Here is a 19,828-nt window from a genome sequence, read left to right as displayed (position 1 = left end):
ACTAAATTCATCTTCATTTCATGGCATGCACTCCTCGAAACCCTGGAGAGCGGTGCTTTACTCACATTCTGAACTTGTCTTAGCTCTGCAAACTTGCTGCTGCTTGCAGGACCGAGAGAAGTGCAGCTGCCAGCAGCTGACTGTGTCAGCGACGGAAGCCCTGGCTAGTGGCCGGAATCCCAGTGCGGGCTACCACCACCGGCGACTGTTGGAGCCCCATGTCACAGGCGTGTACGAATGCAACTCCCAGTGCCGCTGTTCTCGCCGCTGCTTCAACCGGGTGGTGCAGAATGGCCTGCGCAGCCGCCTGCAGGTGTTCAAGACCGAGAAGCGCGGCTGGGGCATCCGCTGCCTCGATGACCTGCCCCAGGGGAGCTTCATCTGTGTCTACTCCGGACAGCTGCTCACAGAGCAGGCCGCCAACGAAGTGAGTGTTGGACATAAGGGCCAATTCAGTGCACATACCACAGCGGAGGCCCAGTGGCTTTAGCATATCCGCTGGCCCCAGGGCCACTGGGTACCCATTGGTTGAATAATGGGCACAAGGTAGTGGCTGTGCAGATATTTGACATTTCAAAAATGGCTGAGGCTTAACTTGGTTAAGCCTGGGGAATGCGAAGCATCATCGTGTCGCGTAATTTGGAGGCGCACAACCACAGCGACGGCACGAGGTGGGCCCCCGTTTCTCCACTGTCGTGACGTCATCAAGTCACGTGGTGTGACGTCATGTATCACGTGATTTGGAGGCGCACAACCACAGCGACGGCGCGAGGTGGGCCCCCGTTTCTCCACTGTCGTGACGTCATCGTGTCACGTGGTGTGACGTCGTTGTCGTGACGTCATCGTGTCATGTGGTGTGACGTCGTGTCACGTGATTTGGAGGCGCACAACCACAGCGACGGCGCGAGGTGGGCCCCCGTTTCTCCACTGTCGTGACATCATCGTGTCACGTGGTGTGACGTCATGTATCACGTGATTTGGAGGCGCATAACCACGGTGAAGGGCTGAAGTGGTAGCTAAAGTAGTATGCTTCGCATAATAGTTTGCAAATGTATTTGTGGTTGGATTCAGTTTGCACCGCACTTTTGCTATTCAATGTATTCAAACCTCCTAACCACTCCGAAATTACAAGATTTTTTGTTTGTCTGAACTTGTGGTGAAGCACTGCGGCATTGCGACATTGGGGCTGGTGCTGATCAAGAAACGAACCTACATTAAAAAATATTTTCTATGGAAGAAGCCGAAACCAGTAGTGAGCAGAATTAACTTTTGGTTTTACACCCTTACTGCAAACAGAGTTCAAAGCCAGCATTTGCTTGATCATGAACTTTCTGAAAATGCATGATTTTTGCTTCGGAGGTGAACAGGCATCTGCCAGAAAGGCGACTCAGGCGGTGGCATCGTTTACTCCATTCTGACGTTAGAGTGGTTGCATTAATTTTTCCTCCTCCGAGTGAGAAGAGGATTCATTTTTTTATTGAAGCATGAAAACCTGGCGTGTGTTAGTTGAAGACATTGCACTTTTTTTAAAATTTATGAACATGAGAAATGGATGTGCATTATAATCGTGGGTGCATTATGATCGAGTAAATTTGATATGCGTGGGAAAATCAATATTTGATGATGGGGGTGACATGCATAAGGGTGCACTTTAAGCCCCAGGTGGCCTAAATTAATCCGGAGCCCACCACTACGGCCTTGCTTATAGCCCAATGTCACTGTGGGGTGCGAAGTGCCACAGTTTGCAATTCTTTTTCCTCCTTAAGCAAACTAAAAATGCGTTAGCTATGGGACTTGAAAGTCAAGCTGCCTTTGCACCATTAAAACGAAATCACCATCATAATCAACTCCGGGCACACGTTTTCAGCTCTGTATGACATGCATAATGAGGATGAGGGTGGCAGATATCAGAGACACTGCTATTGGCAGAGTTGTTCATAGTAGATGTACGTATTTTGAGCACGGTTAGGCAGTCATTTACGTCGGTTCAATAGATATATGTATTTTAAGGCGAGAGCCTTTCTTGGCTCATGAATGGCATGGGCAGAAGTTGTCCGCAAGTGTGGCATGGACGGAAGTTATAGAGAGAGGCTGTCCGCAAAAGTGTCCACATGAACTGTCAATCGTAAGTTGTATGGTAATTAAAATAAAATGTAAAAGTTGATTAAGCAACACTTGATAACAACATATATGTAATGATAGCAGTAGTAGTTAGCAAATAGGAAAAATAGTGATAGATAGTGATAGTGATAGCTACTGATAGCGAAAGTTAGTACTGGAGATAAATAGTGGTAGTGACAGTGATAATGATAGCTACTGATAGCAACAGTTAGTACTAGAGATAAATAGTGATTATCGACAGTGATAATGATAGCTGCTGATAGTACTAGAGATAAATAGTGGTTGTGATAGTGATAATGATAGCTGCTGATAGTACTAGAGATAGATAGTGGTCATGATAGTGATGATGATAGTTATCAGTGGTGATAGTTGGTGATAGTGATTATGATACTGGTGGCAATATAATAGCAATGGTGACCGTCGATGATAGCGATCATGATGGTAGAGGTGATGGTAGTAATGATGATGATATGGGTAAGAAAAAGGCTGTGGGTTCGAGTGCTGTGAAGGTCGTGGGTTCTGGTCCCCTAAAGGTCGTGAGTTCAAGTCCTGCAAAGGAAAAAATTGAAAAAGGGAGGGAGAAAGAGAGGAAAGGAAAATGCTTTCACATTTCCGCTCTTAAGCAGACTTCCTGTAATTTTTGAGCACGGTTCTTAAGCAGTCGTTCTGTTTATGGTGCTTTTTTTGTTGTGCAACGCGTGTTCATTGAAAGGCTTTGGAGGGTCAGAATTCTCAGCTGAACTCTGCTACAACGAAATTCACGTGGCATACAAAAAGCTTTTCGGACATTGTTCTCATGAAGTGTGTCCTAAATAGCAACAGATGTGTAGCAAGTGCATACACGTCGAAATTGGTCAGGTTTGATAGCCTCCATCATTTCGACCTAGCTCAACTTTCGTACTCAGGAGCTGGGCCATGACCTGCTGAATGTGTCTGCTGAATGCGGCAGCACTTTTCACATATCATGGCATGTATCGGTTACTAGCTCCATTTTATCGTGATGTGTGTGGTGCAGGATGCTGCACTCGACAGCTGCATCTTCACAGGAGTCCTAATCGGTGCAGTCATCAAACTAATTGAATTATGTTCTGAGGTTTTCTCCATGAAAGGTACCATCAGCAGCGAATGAAATGCAAACTAGAAAACTGAGGTGGCAACACGAAAACACGGAACATATCACCTCCTGGCGAGGATATAAAAGAGTAGGCTGGTGAACAATTCTGAGAAAGAGTCCTCGCATCTTCGAAGTGAAATTACCTTCTACTAGTATTGTGCTTACCCTGGCTAAGGGCTTATTATTTTGCTGCCCATAGCTCGGTTGTCTTCTTCGCGTTTCATTTCTTGCTGATACTCTTGTATCCATGGAAATCTTGCCACCCAGGTGTGTTAACTTATAAGTTTTGTGTGCATACATGTACAAGCTTCTTACCCTTGGTGTCGTATACCTTCCATTTCCTGTGAAGAGTTACATTAGGCAAAGCTTGCTGGGCTTCTAATTTGAAGTGTAGCCAGAGAAAGATGTCAAAAGCACTGCTCACATGATCAAATATTGCACTCTCTCTGAGCAATGCTTATGCTTTTCTATGTGTGTGCTATATAGGATGGAAACCAGTATGGCGATGAATACCTTGCCGAGCTGGACCACATTGAAGTGGTGGAGAAGCAGAAGGAAGGATACGAAAGCGATGTCGTTGGAGCTTCAGACATAGAGGACACTGATGAGAGTGTGGAGTAAGTCCGAAATATGTGCAACGACCGGTCTCTGCATGTGGCTAGATTATTTTGCTGCATCAAACCAAGTACAAACCAAGTACCTTCTAATGCATTTTTTTCACCTTTAGTGCATGTATTACAAGCAATGATGATGCTGCTTACCCTTGCTTTTCATAGCAAGCTACCTCAGTGCTTTCTGTGTCACTGTCTTTCACCTGCACTTGACCTGAACATGAAATATGCATCCTTTACTGCCTTATTCACATGAGTGACGCAAGATATAAAATGCAATCGTTTGCAGGGTAAGGAAGGCAGTAGACATAACTGGAAAAGGCATATAGCACTGATACCATTAAATCCAAGCTTGGTCGTATGGTGATGGAAATTGAAAAACACCTAAGTGGACTTCTGTTTAGGAATAAATTTATGGGTCACTCTTCGAGGGGGGGGGGATTGCCCCCCTTCTAATGCCTCCTCCCCATAAATCTACCCATGCTTTTGCCAGCTGTTGAAGTCAGTACAGCCTTTTAAAAATGTAAGCATGCCAGCGTGCAACTGCTTATTGCTGGTTAAAGTGGTATACAAATAGCAGCAATTCCTGAAAACAAACATAACAGTATCAAACAATCTTGGAATTGAGCCAAATATAAATTGGTGTGAATAAGAAATTGCCTTTCATATCATCACTGTCTTTGATCTGTATTATGGGGTCACTCGCGTGCAGCACGGCGTGCGCTGGGTAGCATACGCGACCACGGGGTGGGGTAAGCGTGATTTTGAACTGAGTCAGCCGCGGTAAAACGGGGAGAACTTGTTTATCTCCCCAATTTCAACCCCACAGTATTGAATTTTTTTTTCGTTGCTGTTAACCAAATATATAGGATTAATAAGTTTTAATGATATGATACTGGCAGTACCTCATCAAAAATATGATTTGCTATATTTCTGCAGACAGAGGAAATCTTGAAAATATATGTACTGAGCTTCCCTGTATAAATCCTTAGAGGTGCTTTGTGCACAATTGTGTACTTAATGAACTTGCAGCTTTTTCTCAGAGTGTGCTGCACCCAGCAGTGATTTCTTCGTGTCGGGGGAATTTATCATCCTTCATATCACCAATATAGTGCTTCTTTATGCCAACTAATGAAAGCCATGAGTGTTATCTTTCAAAACAGTGAGGTTGAGCACTTTGCCTACTGGTTTCATGCTTACGGGTTTTGACACCACAACCACTATCATCTCTATTTTTGTGTATCTCATGTCATGCTATGTGTATCTTTAAACAGAAAGTGATACCACGAACTCTCAGGTGTTTGGCAAAATCTTTTTTGATGTTTCAAATTTTAACTGTTGTGACATTTTGTACCAGCCATGCCTTTAAAAAAGCACCTGCTGTTTTCTGCTGGGAAAACGAACCATTTGGGTTTCTCGAGGCCTGGGCATAGTATTTTTGGTCGGAAATTGTTTTGAATAGCAGTGTTCAGCAGTATCTTAATGGGGGTTAATTGAGATATTATTTTGACCCCACTGAATAAAAGAAAGTAGGCAATGTGAACTGGAAACTTGCGCCAGTAACGTGTGAGTAGATGTGACCAAAGACATACAAATAAATCCCATAACATAAAATAGTTAGGCCAAACATAGGGTTTCAGATGCAATGTCTACATATCGTGGAATGAATGCCTTAGAACTGATGCATCTTGCAATGTTTTTTTCAGTGAGGAAGAAATTCGTGAAGGCGTGTCCGACTCGGATTATGACTCTGGCAGTGCTGATGTTCCTAGGTAATTATGCTGAAACACACACAAGTTGGTTATGTTATAGTGTTCTTGCCTGTTATAAAGCGTCTTGACAGTTTTACGGCATAAAAAATCAGGGTTGTGGTGCGTTTTGTTTTGGATACGCCCACCTTGCTTTGAAGTGCACCGCTATTTTCTTTTGTGCTCACCGTCACCATGAAGCCGTGCACCTCCCATGTGCTTCGCTGTTACCTCTTGCCATATTCAGGGCTGAAGACTGCACAGATGAGTTCCACGAACTGTGACTACTGGGGTCAAGTTTATGCAGCACACGATGTCCAAGATAGGTACTGATTCGAAACAACGTGGGTGCAGTGTGCCATCTCCCGGACAATATTAGCCCCACCATTTAAGAGGCTCCCTTTTAGGTAGAATTTCATTTTGCTTAATCAAGTTTTTGATCCACTTTGCAGTTTGAATTAATAAGGCTCCACTGTACACATTATATGGCGGCTTGAGTACTGCCAGTGAGGAGGAACGAGATCTGAAAAATTGAGCAGTTAGTCGCAATGTATCTGAAATTTCTGGTGCTTTTATACATTGGCTCTGTGGGCCATGCCATGGTGCCGTGAAAAAGTCCGAATTATTAAGCATTTTCAAGAAATAGAGGGTCTGAATTTTTGGTCATCGAGTTTATAGGTGAAGGCAATTAAGGGAGGCTGGCAGCTTCATTCTGTGACACTAGTTCCTGGTGAGAAAACAAAGAAGAAAAAAGAAAAGATTTTTGTCTAGCTGTATGGGTAGGTGTCGGCAAAACTTCACTGTGGCCCAGGATTGCGGTCTGCGTTTCACTAAACATTGTTCAGTAGAACTTGCTGTTACATTTCCGTGTGCTGCGCTTTCCCGGCTGTTGTCACAGCTGTTGTAGCGTTCCCACTTGTTAGGTCGAAAATGTCACTCCGCGGTAGTGCTGTACCGCGTCTCGGCATTTTGACAGCCTACATACAGCGTGTTCAGCGGCTTCCGGCATGGGTGAAACACTCTGACACCGTTCTTTTTTGGTGATATAATACAGCAATCCCCTGTGGTAAAAACTCACCTAGAGTATATTTTAGCCATTTTGTCAGCGTGAGCAGTAGATTTCCTAGTAGCCGACGCACATCTGGTCGTACGTACAGCTGCTGTTGTAGAAGGAAATGATATCTCCATTTCAAAAACCAGCGGAAATTAAGTTAAATGATAAACCATTAGACAAAAATGCAAATTGAAGTTTTGTTTTTAAAACTGGGCTGTCATGGTATCATTGGGGTGCTGACCGCCAAGTACACACAGACGCCATGAATCTTGTTGTGTCTGCTTGTGCAGTTCGATCACTAGTGCGGCGTGAGCACAGATGATGGAAGGTGCAAATTCTAGGTTCTAGTAGATGCGGAATGTTTAGGATTAAAGCGGCTGCTGCGGAAACACCAGAAGCGCGTGTACGCTTGTCTGAGCTTCGTCAGCTTCGCGCAGCCTCCCTTTTTGCTGCTGCCTCCTCTCCACCAACAGCTGCTGGGGTTGGGTGAGAAGCCATAGCAGCGCACCTAGGACATTATGTGCATGTGAACAATGGCTTGATCCACAAAGCCTTGCAAATTCTAGAGAAGCATGCTGCCCTTACCAGAAGAAAAAAAAAAAGCAGCAGACTACGACATACAGTGGAACCTCGATTATACGACGTTCAGGGGACCGCGCGAAACCGTCGTATAATCCAGGTGTCGTATAATCGAAAATCAAGCGTGATATTTTTTAACGTCTGAACTTCATCGTCATTTTTTTTTTTTTTTTCGGAACACAAATGCAGCACATTTTGCCGGCAGAAGGCTAGTCTTCAACAAACAAGATAAAATGGCCGTTGAATCTGCTGTGAGCTGCCCCGCGCAGTTTTCTTGATAGGTGGAAAGATTAAGGCGCACCGGCTATCGGCTGGCTAAAGTGTGCCTACCATATTTACTCGATTCTAAGCACCCCCTTTTTTTCACGATCGCAATGCCCAAAGTGAGAGGGGGTGCTTAGATTCGAAAAATCTAAACTGACCCCCCCCCCCCCGGGCCCCTCTTTTCGCGGCGAAATCTCGATGAAACGGACGCGAGAAAAAACATTTTATTTAGGAAACATTCAATAGCTGCAGACAGTTCTGTGCCGCCATCTGTCTTGTAGTGTCCGAACGCAGCAACACAAAAAGCGCAGTGGAAGCCGCTGTCCTCGCTTCGGCGAGCGCGGCCTTGCCCGCTTATCGGATTTTTCCGGCAGCGTCCGCCGGAGGACGTCCGCCGGAGGACGCGTTTGTTGCTGCCACGGGCGTCTTATCTTTTCTCTTTATCTTTCCTCTGATCTTTTAACTCTCCTCTATCTGCACTTGGCAGCGGTGGTGGCTTGGCTCGAGCCAGTAGGCAGGCCTGTGCAATTTCCTTTTCATCCTTCTCTCAGTCATAACAACGCGCAGGCCGCGCCTCCTCGGGACTCGGACTGCACAGGCTCGACGAAAAAGAGAGCAAGTGCACTTGGCGGCCTCCGCAACGCTCTCTTCCGCGCAAAAAAGGGGGTGCTTAGATTCGCATGCAAAGTTTTTTTTTCAGAAATTTTTTTCCGAAAATAGGGGGGGGGGGTGCTTAGAATCGCGAAAATACGGTACATCCCGGCCTGCGTTTGCTGACGACCTTTGACGGACGGTACGAGCCAGACGTCGTACGAAGCGGGGTCCTTCTAAAATTTGCGTCATATAACCGAGGTTTTTAATGCATTGTCTCTATGGGGGTTTTGCCGGGACCGCACAAATTCGTCGTAAAATGCGGGTCGTCGCATGACCGGGGGACGTATAATCGAGGTTCCACTGTACATTTCTGTCATGTTTGCTTCTCGGCTGAAACATTTCCCTGCTGGTGCATTTTTTTTCCCCGCGGTGTGTGAAAAACGTAACGCTGGGGTTCTACTGTATCTCTGAGGGTGTTTCCTTGTCTGTGCATTTCTTCAGGCAGCCAAGTTCAAGGCTGTGTAAACAGAAGGTGGAATCGCTGGCTGATGACTCCTCTGACAGCAGCAACAAGACCAATGATGATGAGGATGGCGACAGTGGCAGCAATGACGGAAGCCAGAAGCCAAGCAGAAAATGCAAGAAGGAGAACAGAGCCAAGGTCAAAGCCAAGGAGGGCTCGCCAGAGAAGTCTGCAAGTGACGAGTTGTCGGACTCCAAGAGCACCGAAGAAAACAAGAGCACCGAAGAAAACAAGCCTTGTGACCAGACAGGTGTTTATGCTGTTTACTCTCATCAGTTGATAAACGGTAACGGAGCGCTTATTACATTAGGTGCCAAAAATGCACACAGCTCTATCTGGACTGATAGCCTATGCAGCAATTGTTGTAATAAGCAGTCTCTTTCATAGCTACCTTGCAAAGAGGTGTATAAAGACTAGTGAGTGCATGTTATGAAACTGGGCAAACTATTAAGTGGACCCATCCTATGAACAGTTGGGCATGGCAAGTTTTCATTTGGCGAAGTTACGTCAGTTTGTATAGTTTGGTAACAGCGTAGCGACGTTGCCTCTGAGCTTTGAAACTCTCTGAATATGACGATTGGAGACCACATAAGCACAGTAAACTGTCAGAGTTTGGATCATTCAAGAACCCAAACAGGAAATATCTGAAAGTTCAACTGAATAATTTAGCTGTTATAATTAAGTCTACTTTGGAGTTAGAAAAATACATCCCTGATGAAAATGTATATGAGATGCATACAGATGTAAAAGTTAGTTCCTGAGAAAAAAAAAGTATAACAATAACATAGAAGGGAAAAAAGTTTCAACGGCTGATTAACTTCTTTTTCTCCTCTGTATTAGATGTGCTTTTCATTTAGGCTAGCATGTGATGTAAACATTAAGAAAATTCTTTTGTTTTGCACTTACTTTCTTCCCCTTTTCACCTTGTCGTCTTGTTTTCTCGGAGCACAGTTCAGGCATCTGCACTGAATGAGACTGTTACTGCAGTTCTTTTCTCATAACCTCTCTGCCTATAAACTAATCTCTGTCTAGTGAGGCGTTCTGAACACATAGGCCATTGTTCATTAAGTATAGAGGTGGTGGGAAAAAAAAAGTTGTAAATTAATTACAAGTGTTCCTTGAGCTCTGCTTTGTTTTGGGGTTTTACAGTTTGTGAAATGTGCCAGGTTATCAGTTGAACTTATTCTTTTAGATTATTGCCATATTTTTTTTAGAATAACCAGACCAGGAGAGTTAGTGAAATGGAGGGACTGAAGGGTCAATTCCGGATGGAGGAAAATGGGCTGTATTCATGGCTTTTAGCAGGATTTTTTTGGTATAAACGTAAGGCTTATAGTTTTACAGTCAAAACCCAACTCTTTCACTGCAGCGCCCTAGGTCATCAGTCATGACCGATGTTTTGAACTTGCCACCACAAATTCAAGTCTGCGCTCCTGGACAAGCTGTGCCATCTAGTTTGCCTCTATAACACCAACTCTTTGATTTCAGTTTTGTTTTTATGAGGAGGCGATGTGAAAAATCAAACCTTGACCGGACAAAGTCTGTCGGTCAGCGAGCATGGCATCCACTTTGTGCCGCGCTCCTAAAGCCAAGCACTTCAGTCTGTTTTGATGCAATCTTTTTTTAGATGCAGAATTTCGGTAGCGAGGCTTTGTGTCAGAGGCCCGGGACATCAGCATGTGCTCGCACGTGTTTCCTTTTACCGTTCACATTGTATTTTGTGTAGTGTGCTTGATTTGTAAACGATGAAAGTGGTTTTATTTGATGCTGTAGGGTCTTTGCAACATACTGTCGAGATATTTTACTAAATCCTTCAGCTGAATTTTGATTATGATGATGTCAAGGTATGTCATAGAAAGGCCGCGCCTCCTTTCCACACATAGAACCCATTCGCTGCCAACTTAGAAATGAAAAAAAAAAATATTAAATAAATACATAAATAAAATGGAGAAAAGGAGGAACTGCAAGCTCTGTTATGAAATACATGAACAGAACTCGGAACAAGTGTAATATGCAGCATATTTCGGATCTGTTTTCGCTTAATGCTCTCACACGACTGCTTTCTCTATTGGCACAGCAGTCGTATTTCCTGGCTTGAAAGGCCACGGAAAGTGCGGTGTATTATGTGCGCAGCTGAAATTGACAAGAGTGGTAGCTAAGAACATGTGGAACATTTTGTATATTTGAACTTTTTTCTAAAATTAACTTCTGGCTCAGTGCAGCAGCTTATTTCTGTTTTGCTTGCATCATTTTTTGTATTACCAGCATGTTTAACCAGTAATTTTTTGTAAAGGTTTGATCCATTACAATGCACAGTGCATTTGGCACTTGAAAAAATAGTTTGATTAAAAACGCTCGAAATCTGTCGTTTTTCTTGATTTTATTTTATACATGTACCTACATTTGTCCGCAGGGGCATTACAGTGGGGGGTGTACCACAGTATTCTTCATACATTAGCGCTGAGGAAAGAGTTAACATGTGTGGCTTGGTGCAGCATACTATTAATGGCATGGCGATGGCCCCGCTATCTGTTTCATTGTAAACTGGGCAAGCTTGGAAGTTATTGTGCTTGAAATAGGAAACTGGTATCTTGTGTACTGCATAATGTGCGTCTACAAATCATGTGGCTAATAAGTGGGCATTATTCTTTAGACCATCTTTGCTTATAATTATAAGAGACAGAGCTTCATTTGTTTTGTGCATTTGAGTGTACTAAAACCTAAGGTGCTTCTGGATGAAAAGTATTTGTGCCGTTACTTATTGCCTGCAAATAGAGTTGAATCTTTGTCTCACTTTTTCTTTGGAGCAGGGGAGGACAGCCAGCCTAGCACAAAGTCTGAAAATGCAAAGGCACTGAAGAAACAAAAAAAACAGACCGGTGAGTACCGATGTGCATGCGTCACAGTCACCATGCTATAGTTATTGAGTGAGGAGCTTTATAGCTCGTCCATAACCACTCCTTTTTGGTCTCCAGTAAATACACATTGCATGCCAGTGTGTAATTGAAGCATCTGTCACCTTTTCTAAATAGTGTATTGTTTGAATTGGAAAGGATTGAAAGGCACTTGCATTTATGGATAGTGTGCCCCCTCATTCTGTGGCTAAAACACTGCTCCATCCACCTTATGTACAGCCAGCCACTAGAAATTATAACTCTGCACGCTGCAACCACAAGTGTGGTTATGCAGTTTAGCCCGGTTGTAATGAAGTTGGCAGGAATCTGAATTAATTGCTTCAGTATATCTGTTATTCGTTATATCTGGACTCTAAAATAAAGACAAATAAGGGCGAATTGTTTTATCGCCACGGCAAGAAGTGGTGCAGCACTCCCTGAGCGCGCTTCATGAGTGTGGCCTTCAGGATCATGGCCTCACCGTTGTCCGACTGCAAACCGAAGTTCTGGCCGATCTGGCCGACATGGGCTGAGGATGAGTGACAATGATGTCACACAACATCACGCTTCATAGCGCTTGGTGCACCGAGAATGGAGAGGACGAAAATTCAAAAATTCCGATCGGGGATGTTGCCCACTTGCTGCAGCGCCGCCAAAAAGTCATCTCTTCATTTTATTTTACATTTTTTTTTATCCCACGCCCTGCTTGACGCTATTCAATAACTGCACCATGGGATGGCGCAACACAAGGGCGGCAAGCAAAGCGATGGAGTGAAGTAACCTTTCACTTCACGAGAAAGCAGGTGATGCCATGAAGACTGTCATTAGCGGAGTTTTGCCGATATTTTTGCGCAAAAATTTGCCTTGGAGACATTAATATGTTCTTATAGATTATTTTGTAGTTGGTGCGAAATCTTTTCGCTATATACGCTGACACTCCTTTATTGACTTCATTCAAACCGGACGTGAATTGTATTGAAATTGCAAAAACGGAATGAGAAATTGAAATCATTTTGTTATAACCGCTATTTTGCTATTTTAGTGACTACGCTATAACTGGGCTAGACTGTAGTATAGTTTTCACCATCTGCGGAAAACTGCTTTTAAGAATGGCTGGCATGTGGGGTTCATAGTTGCAATGGCATAAGTGTATAGCACCCTTGTACTAAAAAAAGAATGGCGGAAGGTGCTTCTTGTGTTGCCCAGGGCCAGCCATAAAAGAAATGCCAGTTAGAGGTCGGCAGGTTGGTCGATTTGGTATTGGTGCTTCTTCAGCACCACTGGCAAAATGATAAAAGAAGCAGGGCACATGGCTGTCTCCAGCCAAAGCTTTATATAGCCACCCATGTTGCAGTACAGAACTTGTATTACAAGTTATCACTTAGGAATGAGAATTTGGAACCTCAGAGCATTGTTTTCACTCGAGGTTTGCCTTAGCTTATGTCTGCAAGCCAAATGTAACTGAAGTAAAGCAGCTCGAAAAGTGCCGGAAAAACAGTTCACCATAACAGTGTTGTAACATTGCACTAAGAAACAGCCACTTTCCTGCGCACTAGTGACACAGATTTTATTAGCTAACACGAGTCACCCATCTTAGTCAGTCCAAAAGGACAGGGCTCATGGTCCTGTTATTTCTGAGTGATCCTCCACGTTATTGCTGAAACATAGAACACGTGTGTGCCACACGTGTGGACTGAACACGATTTAAGAATTTTTTCTCTATGATGCAGAGATACTTGAGTGTTCAACCCGTGCATCACATCAAAGCATTTGCAATTACAGAATATTTTGGCTTTCAGTTTGGTTTGCCTTGCATGGTTTCATTCTTTCTTTGTCCATGCATGTTTGGCACCAGGTGACAAGAACGGTGTCAAGGGCAAAGTTGGGACCGTCGATGGCCCCACTGAGAGCACAGAGCCTCAGCCGCCACGATTTCCGTCCACTCGCAGCTTTTTCAATGAAGAGTATTGCTACATCATGGACGCCAAGAACTGCGGAAACATTGGTCGCTATTTAAATGTAAGTTGTAGGATGTGTGCGGAAATGGCTGCTTGCTGCATGCCGGCTTGGATCATCATTCAGAACCAGTGCAGTTTTAGATCCTGCTATATTAGTGACCACATATCAATAAACATGGTCACTTTCGTTGACACTTTCACTTGCCACAACATTGAGTGTTGTGCCCCACTGCAGCAGAGGGTAATTATAGATGTCACTGAATTTGTCGTATTTTGTCAAGTGTTGTATGCCTGCATGCATTCTTTTCTATGCATGAGGTCTGACCTTGGCCTTAAAAAGTTGTGCCACTTGCATGTTGAATAGGCTGCAGCATTGCATTTAGCCTGTTGCTCTTCTCAGCAGAGGTGATGTAGTAGTTTTCATCACCTGCTGAGAGGCAGCCATTCGACAGTGCTGCTGTTTTAAACAGAACTTGCTGGAGGCTGTTCTGCTGTTTGGCCATTTATGTTACTGAGAGTGTGTCCAACCACATGTTTTTCAGTGCATCTTGTTGGACTACTGCAGCTAATGAGCACCCACTGAAACTGATCGTCTTAAAAGTTGCTGTTCCAAAATGCTGATCGCGCGGGGGGGGGGAGGCAAACGGGATGGGAGCAAAGGGTGCGCCTCTGTCGGTGCACCCCCTCCACTCTTTTAATTTTTTGATAAAACTGGGGCTACCAGGAAGCCTCCTTCCTCTTGATCATTGGCCCTCACTTCTTTTTTGGTGATACGTAAAAGCAGTAAGACAAATTTTTGTGAGCATGATCCCAGGGTTTAGGAGAGGCCAGCAGTTTTTGCGTATCTGTTACAAGCCTAGACGTTCCAGTCGGGCCGCTAGTGTGTGCATACAGTGCTGTGTTAGCGTGGAAAGCGTAATCAAATTGGTTGAGGGTGTAGTATGTGCACGTCGGAAAATAAACAGCACAAGGCAGGAGATGCACCAGCTCCACTGTGCGTCACGGGACGGTACTGTGTCTGACTTTGCTTAGTTGTTACTGTTGATAAAAAAGTAGAGGTTTTGCAAGAGCATTGGATACTGCACGTTAGCTGAGGTTATGTTTCGGCTTCAGAATACACAATGCTTTTGCTCTCTTTTTCTTGCAGCATAGCTGCTCACCAAACGTGTTTGTGCAGAATGTGTTCGTGGACACCCACGACTTAAGGTTCCCATGGGTGTCCTTCTTTGCTGCTAGGTAAGTGCTTTATGCTCTACCTTGTGTGCCACCAGAAAGTTTTTTGCTGCTTTGGGCTGTTACCTTTTCATTGAGAATTTGCAGTGCTGCTCTTATCGCTGTCACTTATTCATTACAGAAAGCCTGAATCGCTGTAATTGGAAGGGTGGAATTTCACTAGACGGTCAGGGCAATCGAGTGCTGCGGCAGCAGGTTTGGCTGTAACTGAGGGGCTGTCAAAGATGCGGCACATGAATGCAAATGGTAACTTAACATCACAGGTAGTGAAAAATTTTAATTAGAGGTGTGTGAATGTTCAAAATTACAAAAACATATTAAATATATTTTGTTATTCAGCTCATATTTGCTTCCAAGATTTGAAATTTTGAATATTCGAAAATTCCCAAATATTCAGCAGATTTGAATACGTTCTTAAATCCAGCTTTGGCAAATCCATAATACTATCTGGGCAAATAATCTGAAGATCGAGTTCTAAAGTGTCGGGAAAACTGTACTAAGGCATCGTGTTTTCTTGCTTGACCTTCGGGTAATTCAAGCATTTCTTCCTTTCTTTCGGCCCCTTGTAGTTTGAATTAAAAAGACCTTGAAATGATCTTGATGGCACCATAATAACTGATGCAATGGCAAGCGGAGTTTCAACCAAAATGACATATAATAAGAAAGATAATTCAACTTTGTCACGTAGCCATCAAGGATGTGGGGCTCCAACCACTAGGTGCACATTGAAAGACACTTTCAGGTTATGAGCCCTAGTGTCACAAATAAAAAGCAGCAATGATATACTGTGCCAAAATGAGACAGCTGTTGATTGCAGCCTTGCACAAAAGTGAACAACTTTACCTATGCAGTATTAAGTTCTAAAGACAAATTATTGCTGAAGCTCTAGCTTTGCTGGATTAAAAAAAAATTGTATTGGGAATGATTTAGAAATTGTTTCCCTTCTCAACACGGGACTCCCTGTTTATTGTTAATTAGTCATATTTCCATGCCTGTTCATATTTTCTGCTCACAGGTACATCCGGGCTGGTGTGGAGCTGACTTGGGACTACAACTATGATGTTGGAAGTGTGCCTGAGAGAGTTATGTATTGCTTTTGTGGATCATTGGAGTGCCGGGGCCGGTTAATCTGATCTCAACATTCACATTCTGTTGTTTAAATTGGATGAGACAGTGCTGTGTGCTTTTGTGTGTAAGGGCGAAGCGTAAGCACAGAAGTACGTCATATAAATGTGTTCATTGTTAAATTCCTTTAGTTCATCATACTGCCACAAACTCTCGGTGTCCATTTTTTATGATCATTTTATTTCATTTATGTGCTTAAAAAAAATTTGTTGTACAGAGTGATTGTACAGGCCATGAAATGAAGTGTAATAAAACGTGTACAGAACATTTTGCAAACTGAAATTTTCTTCAAGCAAGAACACACGAGCAAGAACACACTGGACAACTCGTGCTTTGCATGAGTCCATGCTTTGCATAGACTCGTGGCTAAGATGTGCTCCACATAAGAAGATGTCACCTGCTGTACGGCCGTTATGTTGTTCCTACAATGCATTCCATAAAGCCACTCAGAGTGCGCCTGCCTGTGGTTTGGGATAAAAAATGTGAATAAACAAAATGAATGCAGACGAAGTTCACATTTTATAGCAAAGCCTGCATTGTAACATTGGTGCATTTAGAACAGTTGTGTATTGGTCCAGTGTTTGAAATGTGCATCCTGCCAGCTATTAAGGGGTACATGGAAATGTATGGAAATGTGTTGGGAGCAATGCAAAAGGGCAAAGCAGCTGGTGAGGATCAGATAACAGCAGATTTGTTGAAGGATAGAGGAGAGATTGTGCTCAAAAAACTAGCCACCCTGTATACTCAATGCCTTGTAACCTCGAGCGTACCTAGAGCTTGGAAATGCTAACATTATCTTAATTCATAAGAAAGGAGACGTCAAGGACTTGAAGAATTAGACCGATCAGCTTATTGTCTGTTGCCTACAAGGTATTTACTAAGGTAATCGCTAATAGGGTCAGGACAACCTTAGACTTCAATCAACCAAGTGATCAGGCAGGCTTTCGTAAAGGATACTCGACAATAGACCATATTCACGCAATCAATCGGGTGATAGAGAAATGTGCAGGATATAACCAGCCCCTATATATAGCGTTCATTCATTACGAGAAAGCATTCGACTTGGTGGAAACCTCAGCAGTCATGCAGGCATTTCGGAATCGGGGTGTAGAAGAGTGTTACATGAAAATATTGGAAGATACTTGTAACGATTGCACAGCTACCATAGTTCTTCATAAAATCAGCAATAAAACTCCAATAAGGAAAGGTGTCGGGCAGGGAGTCACGATCTCTCCTATGCTATTCACTGCTTGTTTACAGGAAGTGTTCCGGGGCCTGAAATGGGAACAGTTGGGATAAGTGCTAATGGAGAATACCCAAGTAATCTGCAATTCGCCGATGACATTGCCTTGCTAAGTCACTAAGGACATGAACTGCAAAGCATGATCAACGAGTTAGACAAGCAGAGCAGAACGGTGGGGTTAAAAATTAACATGCAGAAAACCAAAGTAATATTTAACAGTCTAGCAAGACAACAGCAGTTCGCAATTGGTGGCAAGGTGCTGGAAGTAGAAAGAGAATATGTCAACTTAGGGCAGTTAGTGACCGCTGATCCGGATCATGAGGGGGAAATAACTAGAATAAGAATGGGGTGGAGCACATATGGCAGGTTCTCTCAGATCATGAATGGCAGTTTACCAATATCCCTCAAGAGAAAAGTGTACAACAGCTGTATCTCACCGGTACTCACCTATGAGGCAGAAACGTGGAGGCTAACAAAGAGGGTTCAGCTTAAGGGCAACGCAGCGAGCTATGGAAAGAAAAATGATAGGTGTAACATTAAGAGATGGGAAGCGGGTGAGAGAAACTCTGGTTAACGACATCCTAGTCGAAATCAAGAGGAGGAAGTGGGCTTGGGCAGGGCATGTAACGCAGGCAAGATAACCGCTGGTCCTTAAGGGTAACGGAGTGGATTCCAAGAGAAGGCAAGCGTAGCAGGGGGCGGCAGAAAGTTAGGTGGGCGGATGAGATTAAGAAATTTGTGGGAATACGGTGGCCGCAACTGGCGAAGGACAGGGTTAATTGGAGAGACATGAGAAAAGCCTTTGCACTGCAGTGGGTGTAGTCAGGCTGATGATCATGATGATGATGGAAATGTGTGAAGGCTTATGTTCTGGCTCATATGAATTTTTTTTTTTGGTGCTCAATAGACTAGCATTTCTGATAAGCATTTCATTGTGAGAACACCTTGCATGGTATGCTGCCTCATTTTTTTTTTTGCTTAAAGAGAAGTCCTGATTCTAAGCACTATTTCATTTCAGGCATCTGCAGTTGTTTTAGGGCCTGTGGGTCGAGAAAAATGTGGTTAGATTTGCATTAAATGTGGCTAAAATTTGAAGCCAATGTAGTGTGGTGCCATTGAACTAGGTTTTAACTGTTCACATTTTAGGCAAGCATGACAGTAGAAACACTGGTTTGAAAGACAAGGTGTATGGTGGGGCGGATTTCACGATTGTGCCATGCCACCAAGGCAACAACAACAACAAATAGGGTTGCCATCTGCAGCAGTCCTCTCCTGACGCTCCAAGAGTGGCAAGATGACCTGCTCCTGCGAGTTGTGGCAGCGGCATCAAGGGGTCACGTAGCCAGGCCTGGAAACAGTGGGACAGCCACGACGCAGGCCCGATATTTCTTGATGGACTTGCGTATGGCGTGCATTCATGCCTCTCATGTAATGGAGAAGAAAGCTAGGATTGGTCTTCACCATTATGTCCACCAGCACCTGCCCATCTTGTTTATTTGGACATGCTGCTTGAAGCTTTGGAGGGAGACGGGCAATTTGGATTGGGGTAGCGGTATGTGAACGGGCAGCGACACGTACACCCTTTGTCAGATGTTTAGAGCCCGAGGGGTTTGCTTCTAAGCCACACCTGTAATGCATCCTTAGAGATCATAGTCTGCTGAAGGTAAGAATAATTTTGGTACTGCCGCATCCAACGGGTAGAACTTTCACAAATGCTGCAGGAGCCGTACTATAACACGGCGTAGATGCAAACCCCCTGGGCTCTTTTTGAAAAAGCTATACCTGCATGCGTGCATGAAGCTAGTGACTGGTCATGTGCAGAGGGCAACGTACTTGTCTGAAAACTGTATGGTCCGGTCTGCGAAAGTTGCTGATGACCAAGTCGAGAAGATTGTGTAACGTGCGCCAGGCATCGTAATGCAGATAGTGTGATGAAAAAGTGGTAGCATCGAAATAGTGTGATGAAAAAGTGATAGGATTAATGGCACAAGAACGGCTGTTTTGTAAAGATGTAGAATAAAAATGTCACTTTTTCCTAGTCCACCGCAGAATGTGGTGTGGCACCACTTTTCATCAGTACTCTTATCGTACTTTAAGCTGTTATTCTTAAAAACGGGGTACATGCTGCATGGTGTGGCGGCGGCAACACAGAAACATCGAAAACGCGCCGCTCTATCGCGAAGTCCCACCATGGCCAAGTCTCTGTGTGGTGCACCAGCGGCCGCGGTAGGAGACGGCTGTTGCAGTCGTAGATCACATCGCCAGGAGCATCGCTTCATGTGGACACTGCTTCGACGGGCGCACTGCCTCCCTGCCGCAACGCGACCGCAACCACCACATACATACAGTAGCCGCCGCGCTCGCTCACTGTGGTGAACTGTGGGGCTGAAAGACGACGACGATCCTTAGGTGTAGAGCTCGCTCGCAGCCCGAACGCTTGGCCTGAACCTTCGCTGGACGTTGCAAAGTGACCTAGTTTCTGCTGAGCCACAATCCCCTCCTACAACACGAGCACACCTTCATTCTTTGCCAGTGCTGCCCGCGCCGCGCGCACATGAATACACATGGTGGGAATACATGAGACTGTTGCTTTAACAGCTTGAGCGAAAGCACCCAGCCACGCTGTGACCGTGTGCGGTATGCGGCACGGCGGTACTGATAGAGTGACTTTTTTTTTGTTTTTGTAAATATTATAGTAAAAACGTCAAAAAATTTCACTTTCTTCATGTAGGATTATAATCCCTTTTAAAACACCCTCGTTTCGTCG

At 44.2% G+C, this 19,828-nt stretch overlaps 1 protein-coding gene across 11 annotated transcripts in view; it reads left to right on the top strand.

Moving 5' to 3' along the window:
* Nucleotides 1-16,088, top strand: part of egg (SET domain bifurcated histone lysine methyltransferase eggless) — a 139,147-nt gene extending 123,059 nt beyond the window's left edge. For 10 of the 11 annotated variants that reach the window (XM_089567191.1, XM_089567185.1, XM_089567190.1 and 7 more), the window contains 8 exons: nt 110-427; nt 3,722-3,852; nt 5,553-5,618; nt 8,587-8,858; nt 11,416-11,487; nt 13,358-13,521; nt 14,608-14,696; nt 15,709-16,088. In XM_089567191.1, coding sequence (XP_089423317.1) covers nt 110-427; nt 3,722-3,852; nt 5,553-5,618; nt 8,587-8,858; nt 11,416-11,487; nt 13,358-13,521; nt 14,608-14,696; nt 15,709-15,826 — 1,230 coding nt within the window. In that variant the 3' untranslated portion in view covers nt 15,827-16,088. The remainder of the gene's footprint in view (nt 1-109; nt 428-3,721; nt 3,853-5,552; nt 5,619-8,586; nt 8,859-11,415; nt 11,488-13,357; nt 13,522-14,607; nt 14,697-15,708) is intronic. The other variant, XM_089567183.1, reaches the window with a different exon arrangement.
* Nucleotides 16,089-19,828: the final 3,740 nt, after the last annotated feature.

Source organism: Amblyomma mixtum, chromosome 1, assembly GCF_055824585.1.
Source record: "Amblyomma mixtum isolate Tamu chromosome 1, ASM5582458v1, whole genome shotgun sequence".
Taxonomy (NCBI): Eukaryota; Metazoa; Arthropoda; class Arachnida; order Ixodida; family Ixodidae; genus Amblyomma; species Amblyomma mixtum.
Note: the sequence above shows the minus strand (reverse complement) of the source record. Positions and strands in the feature narration are given on the sequence as shown.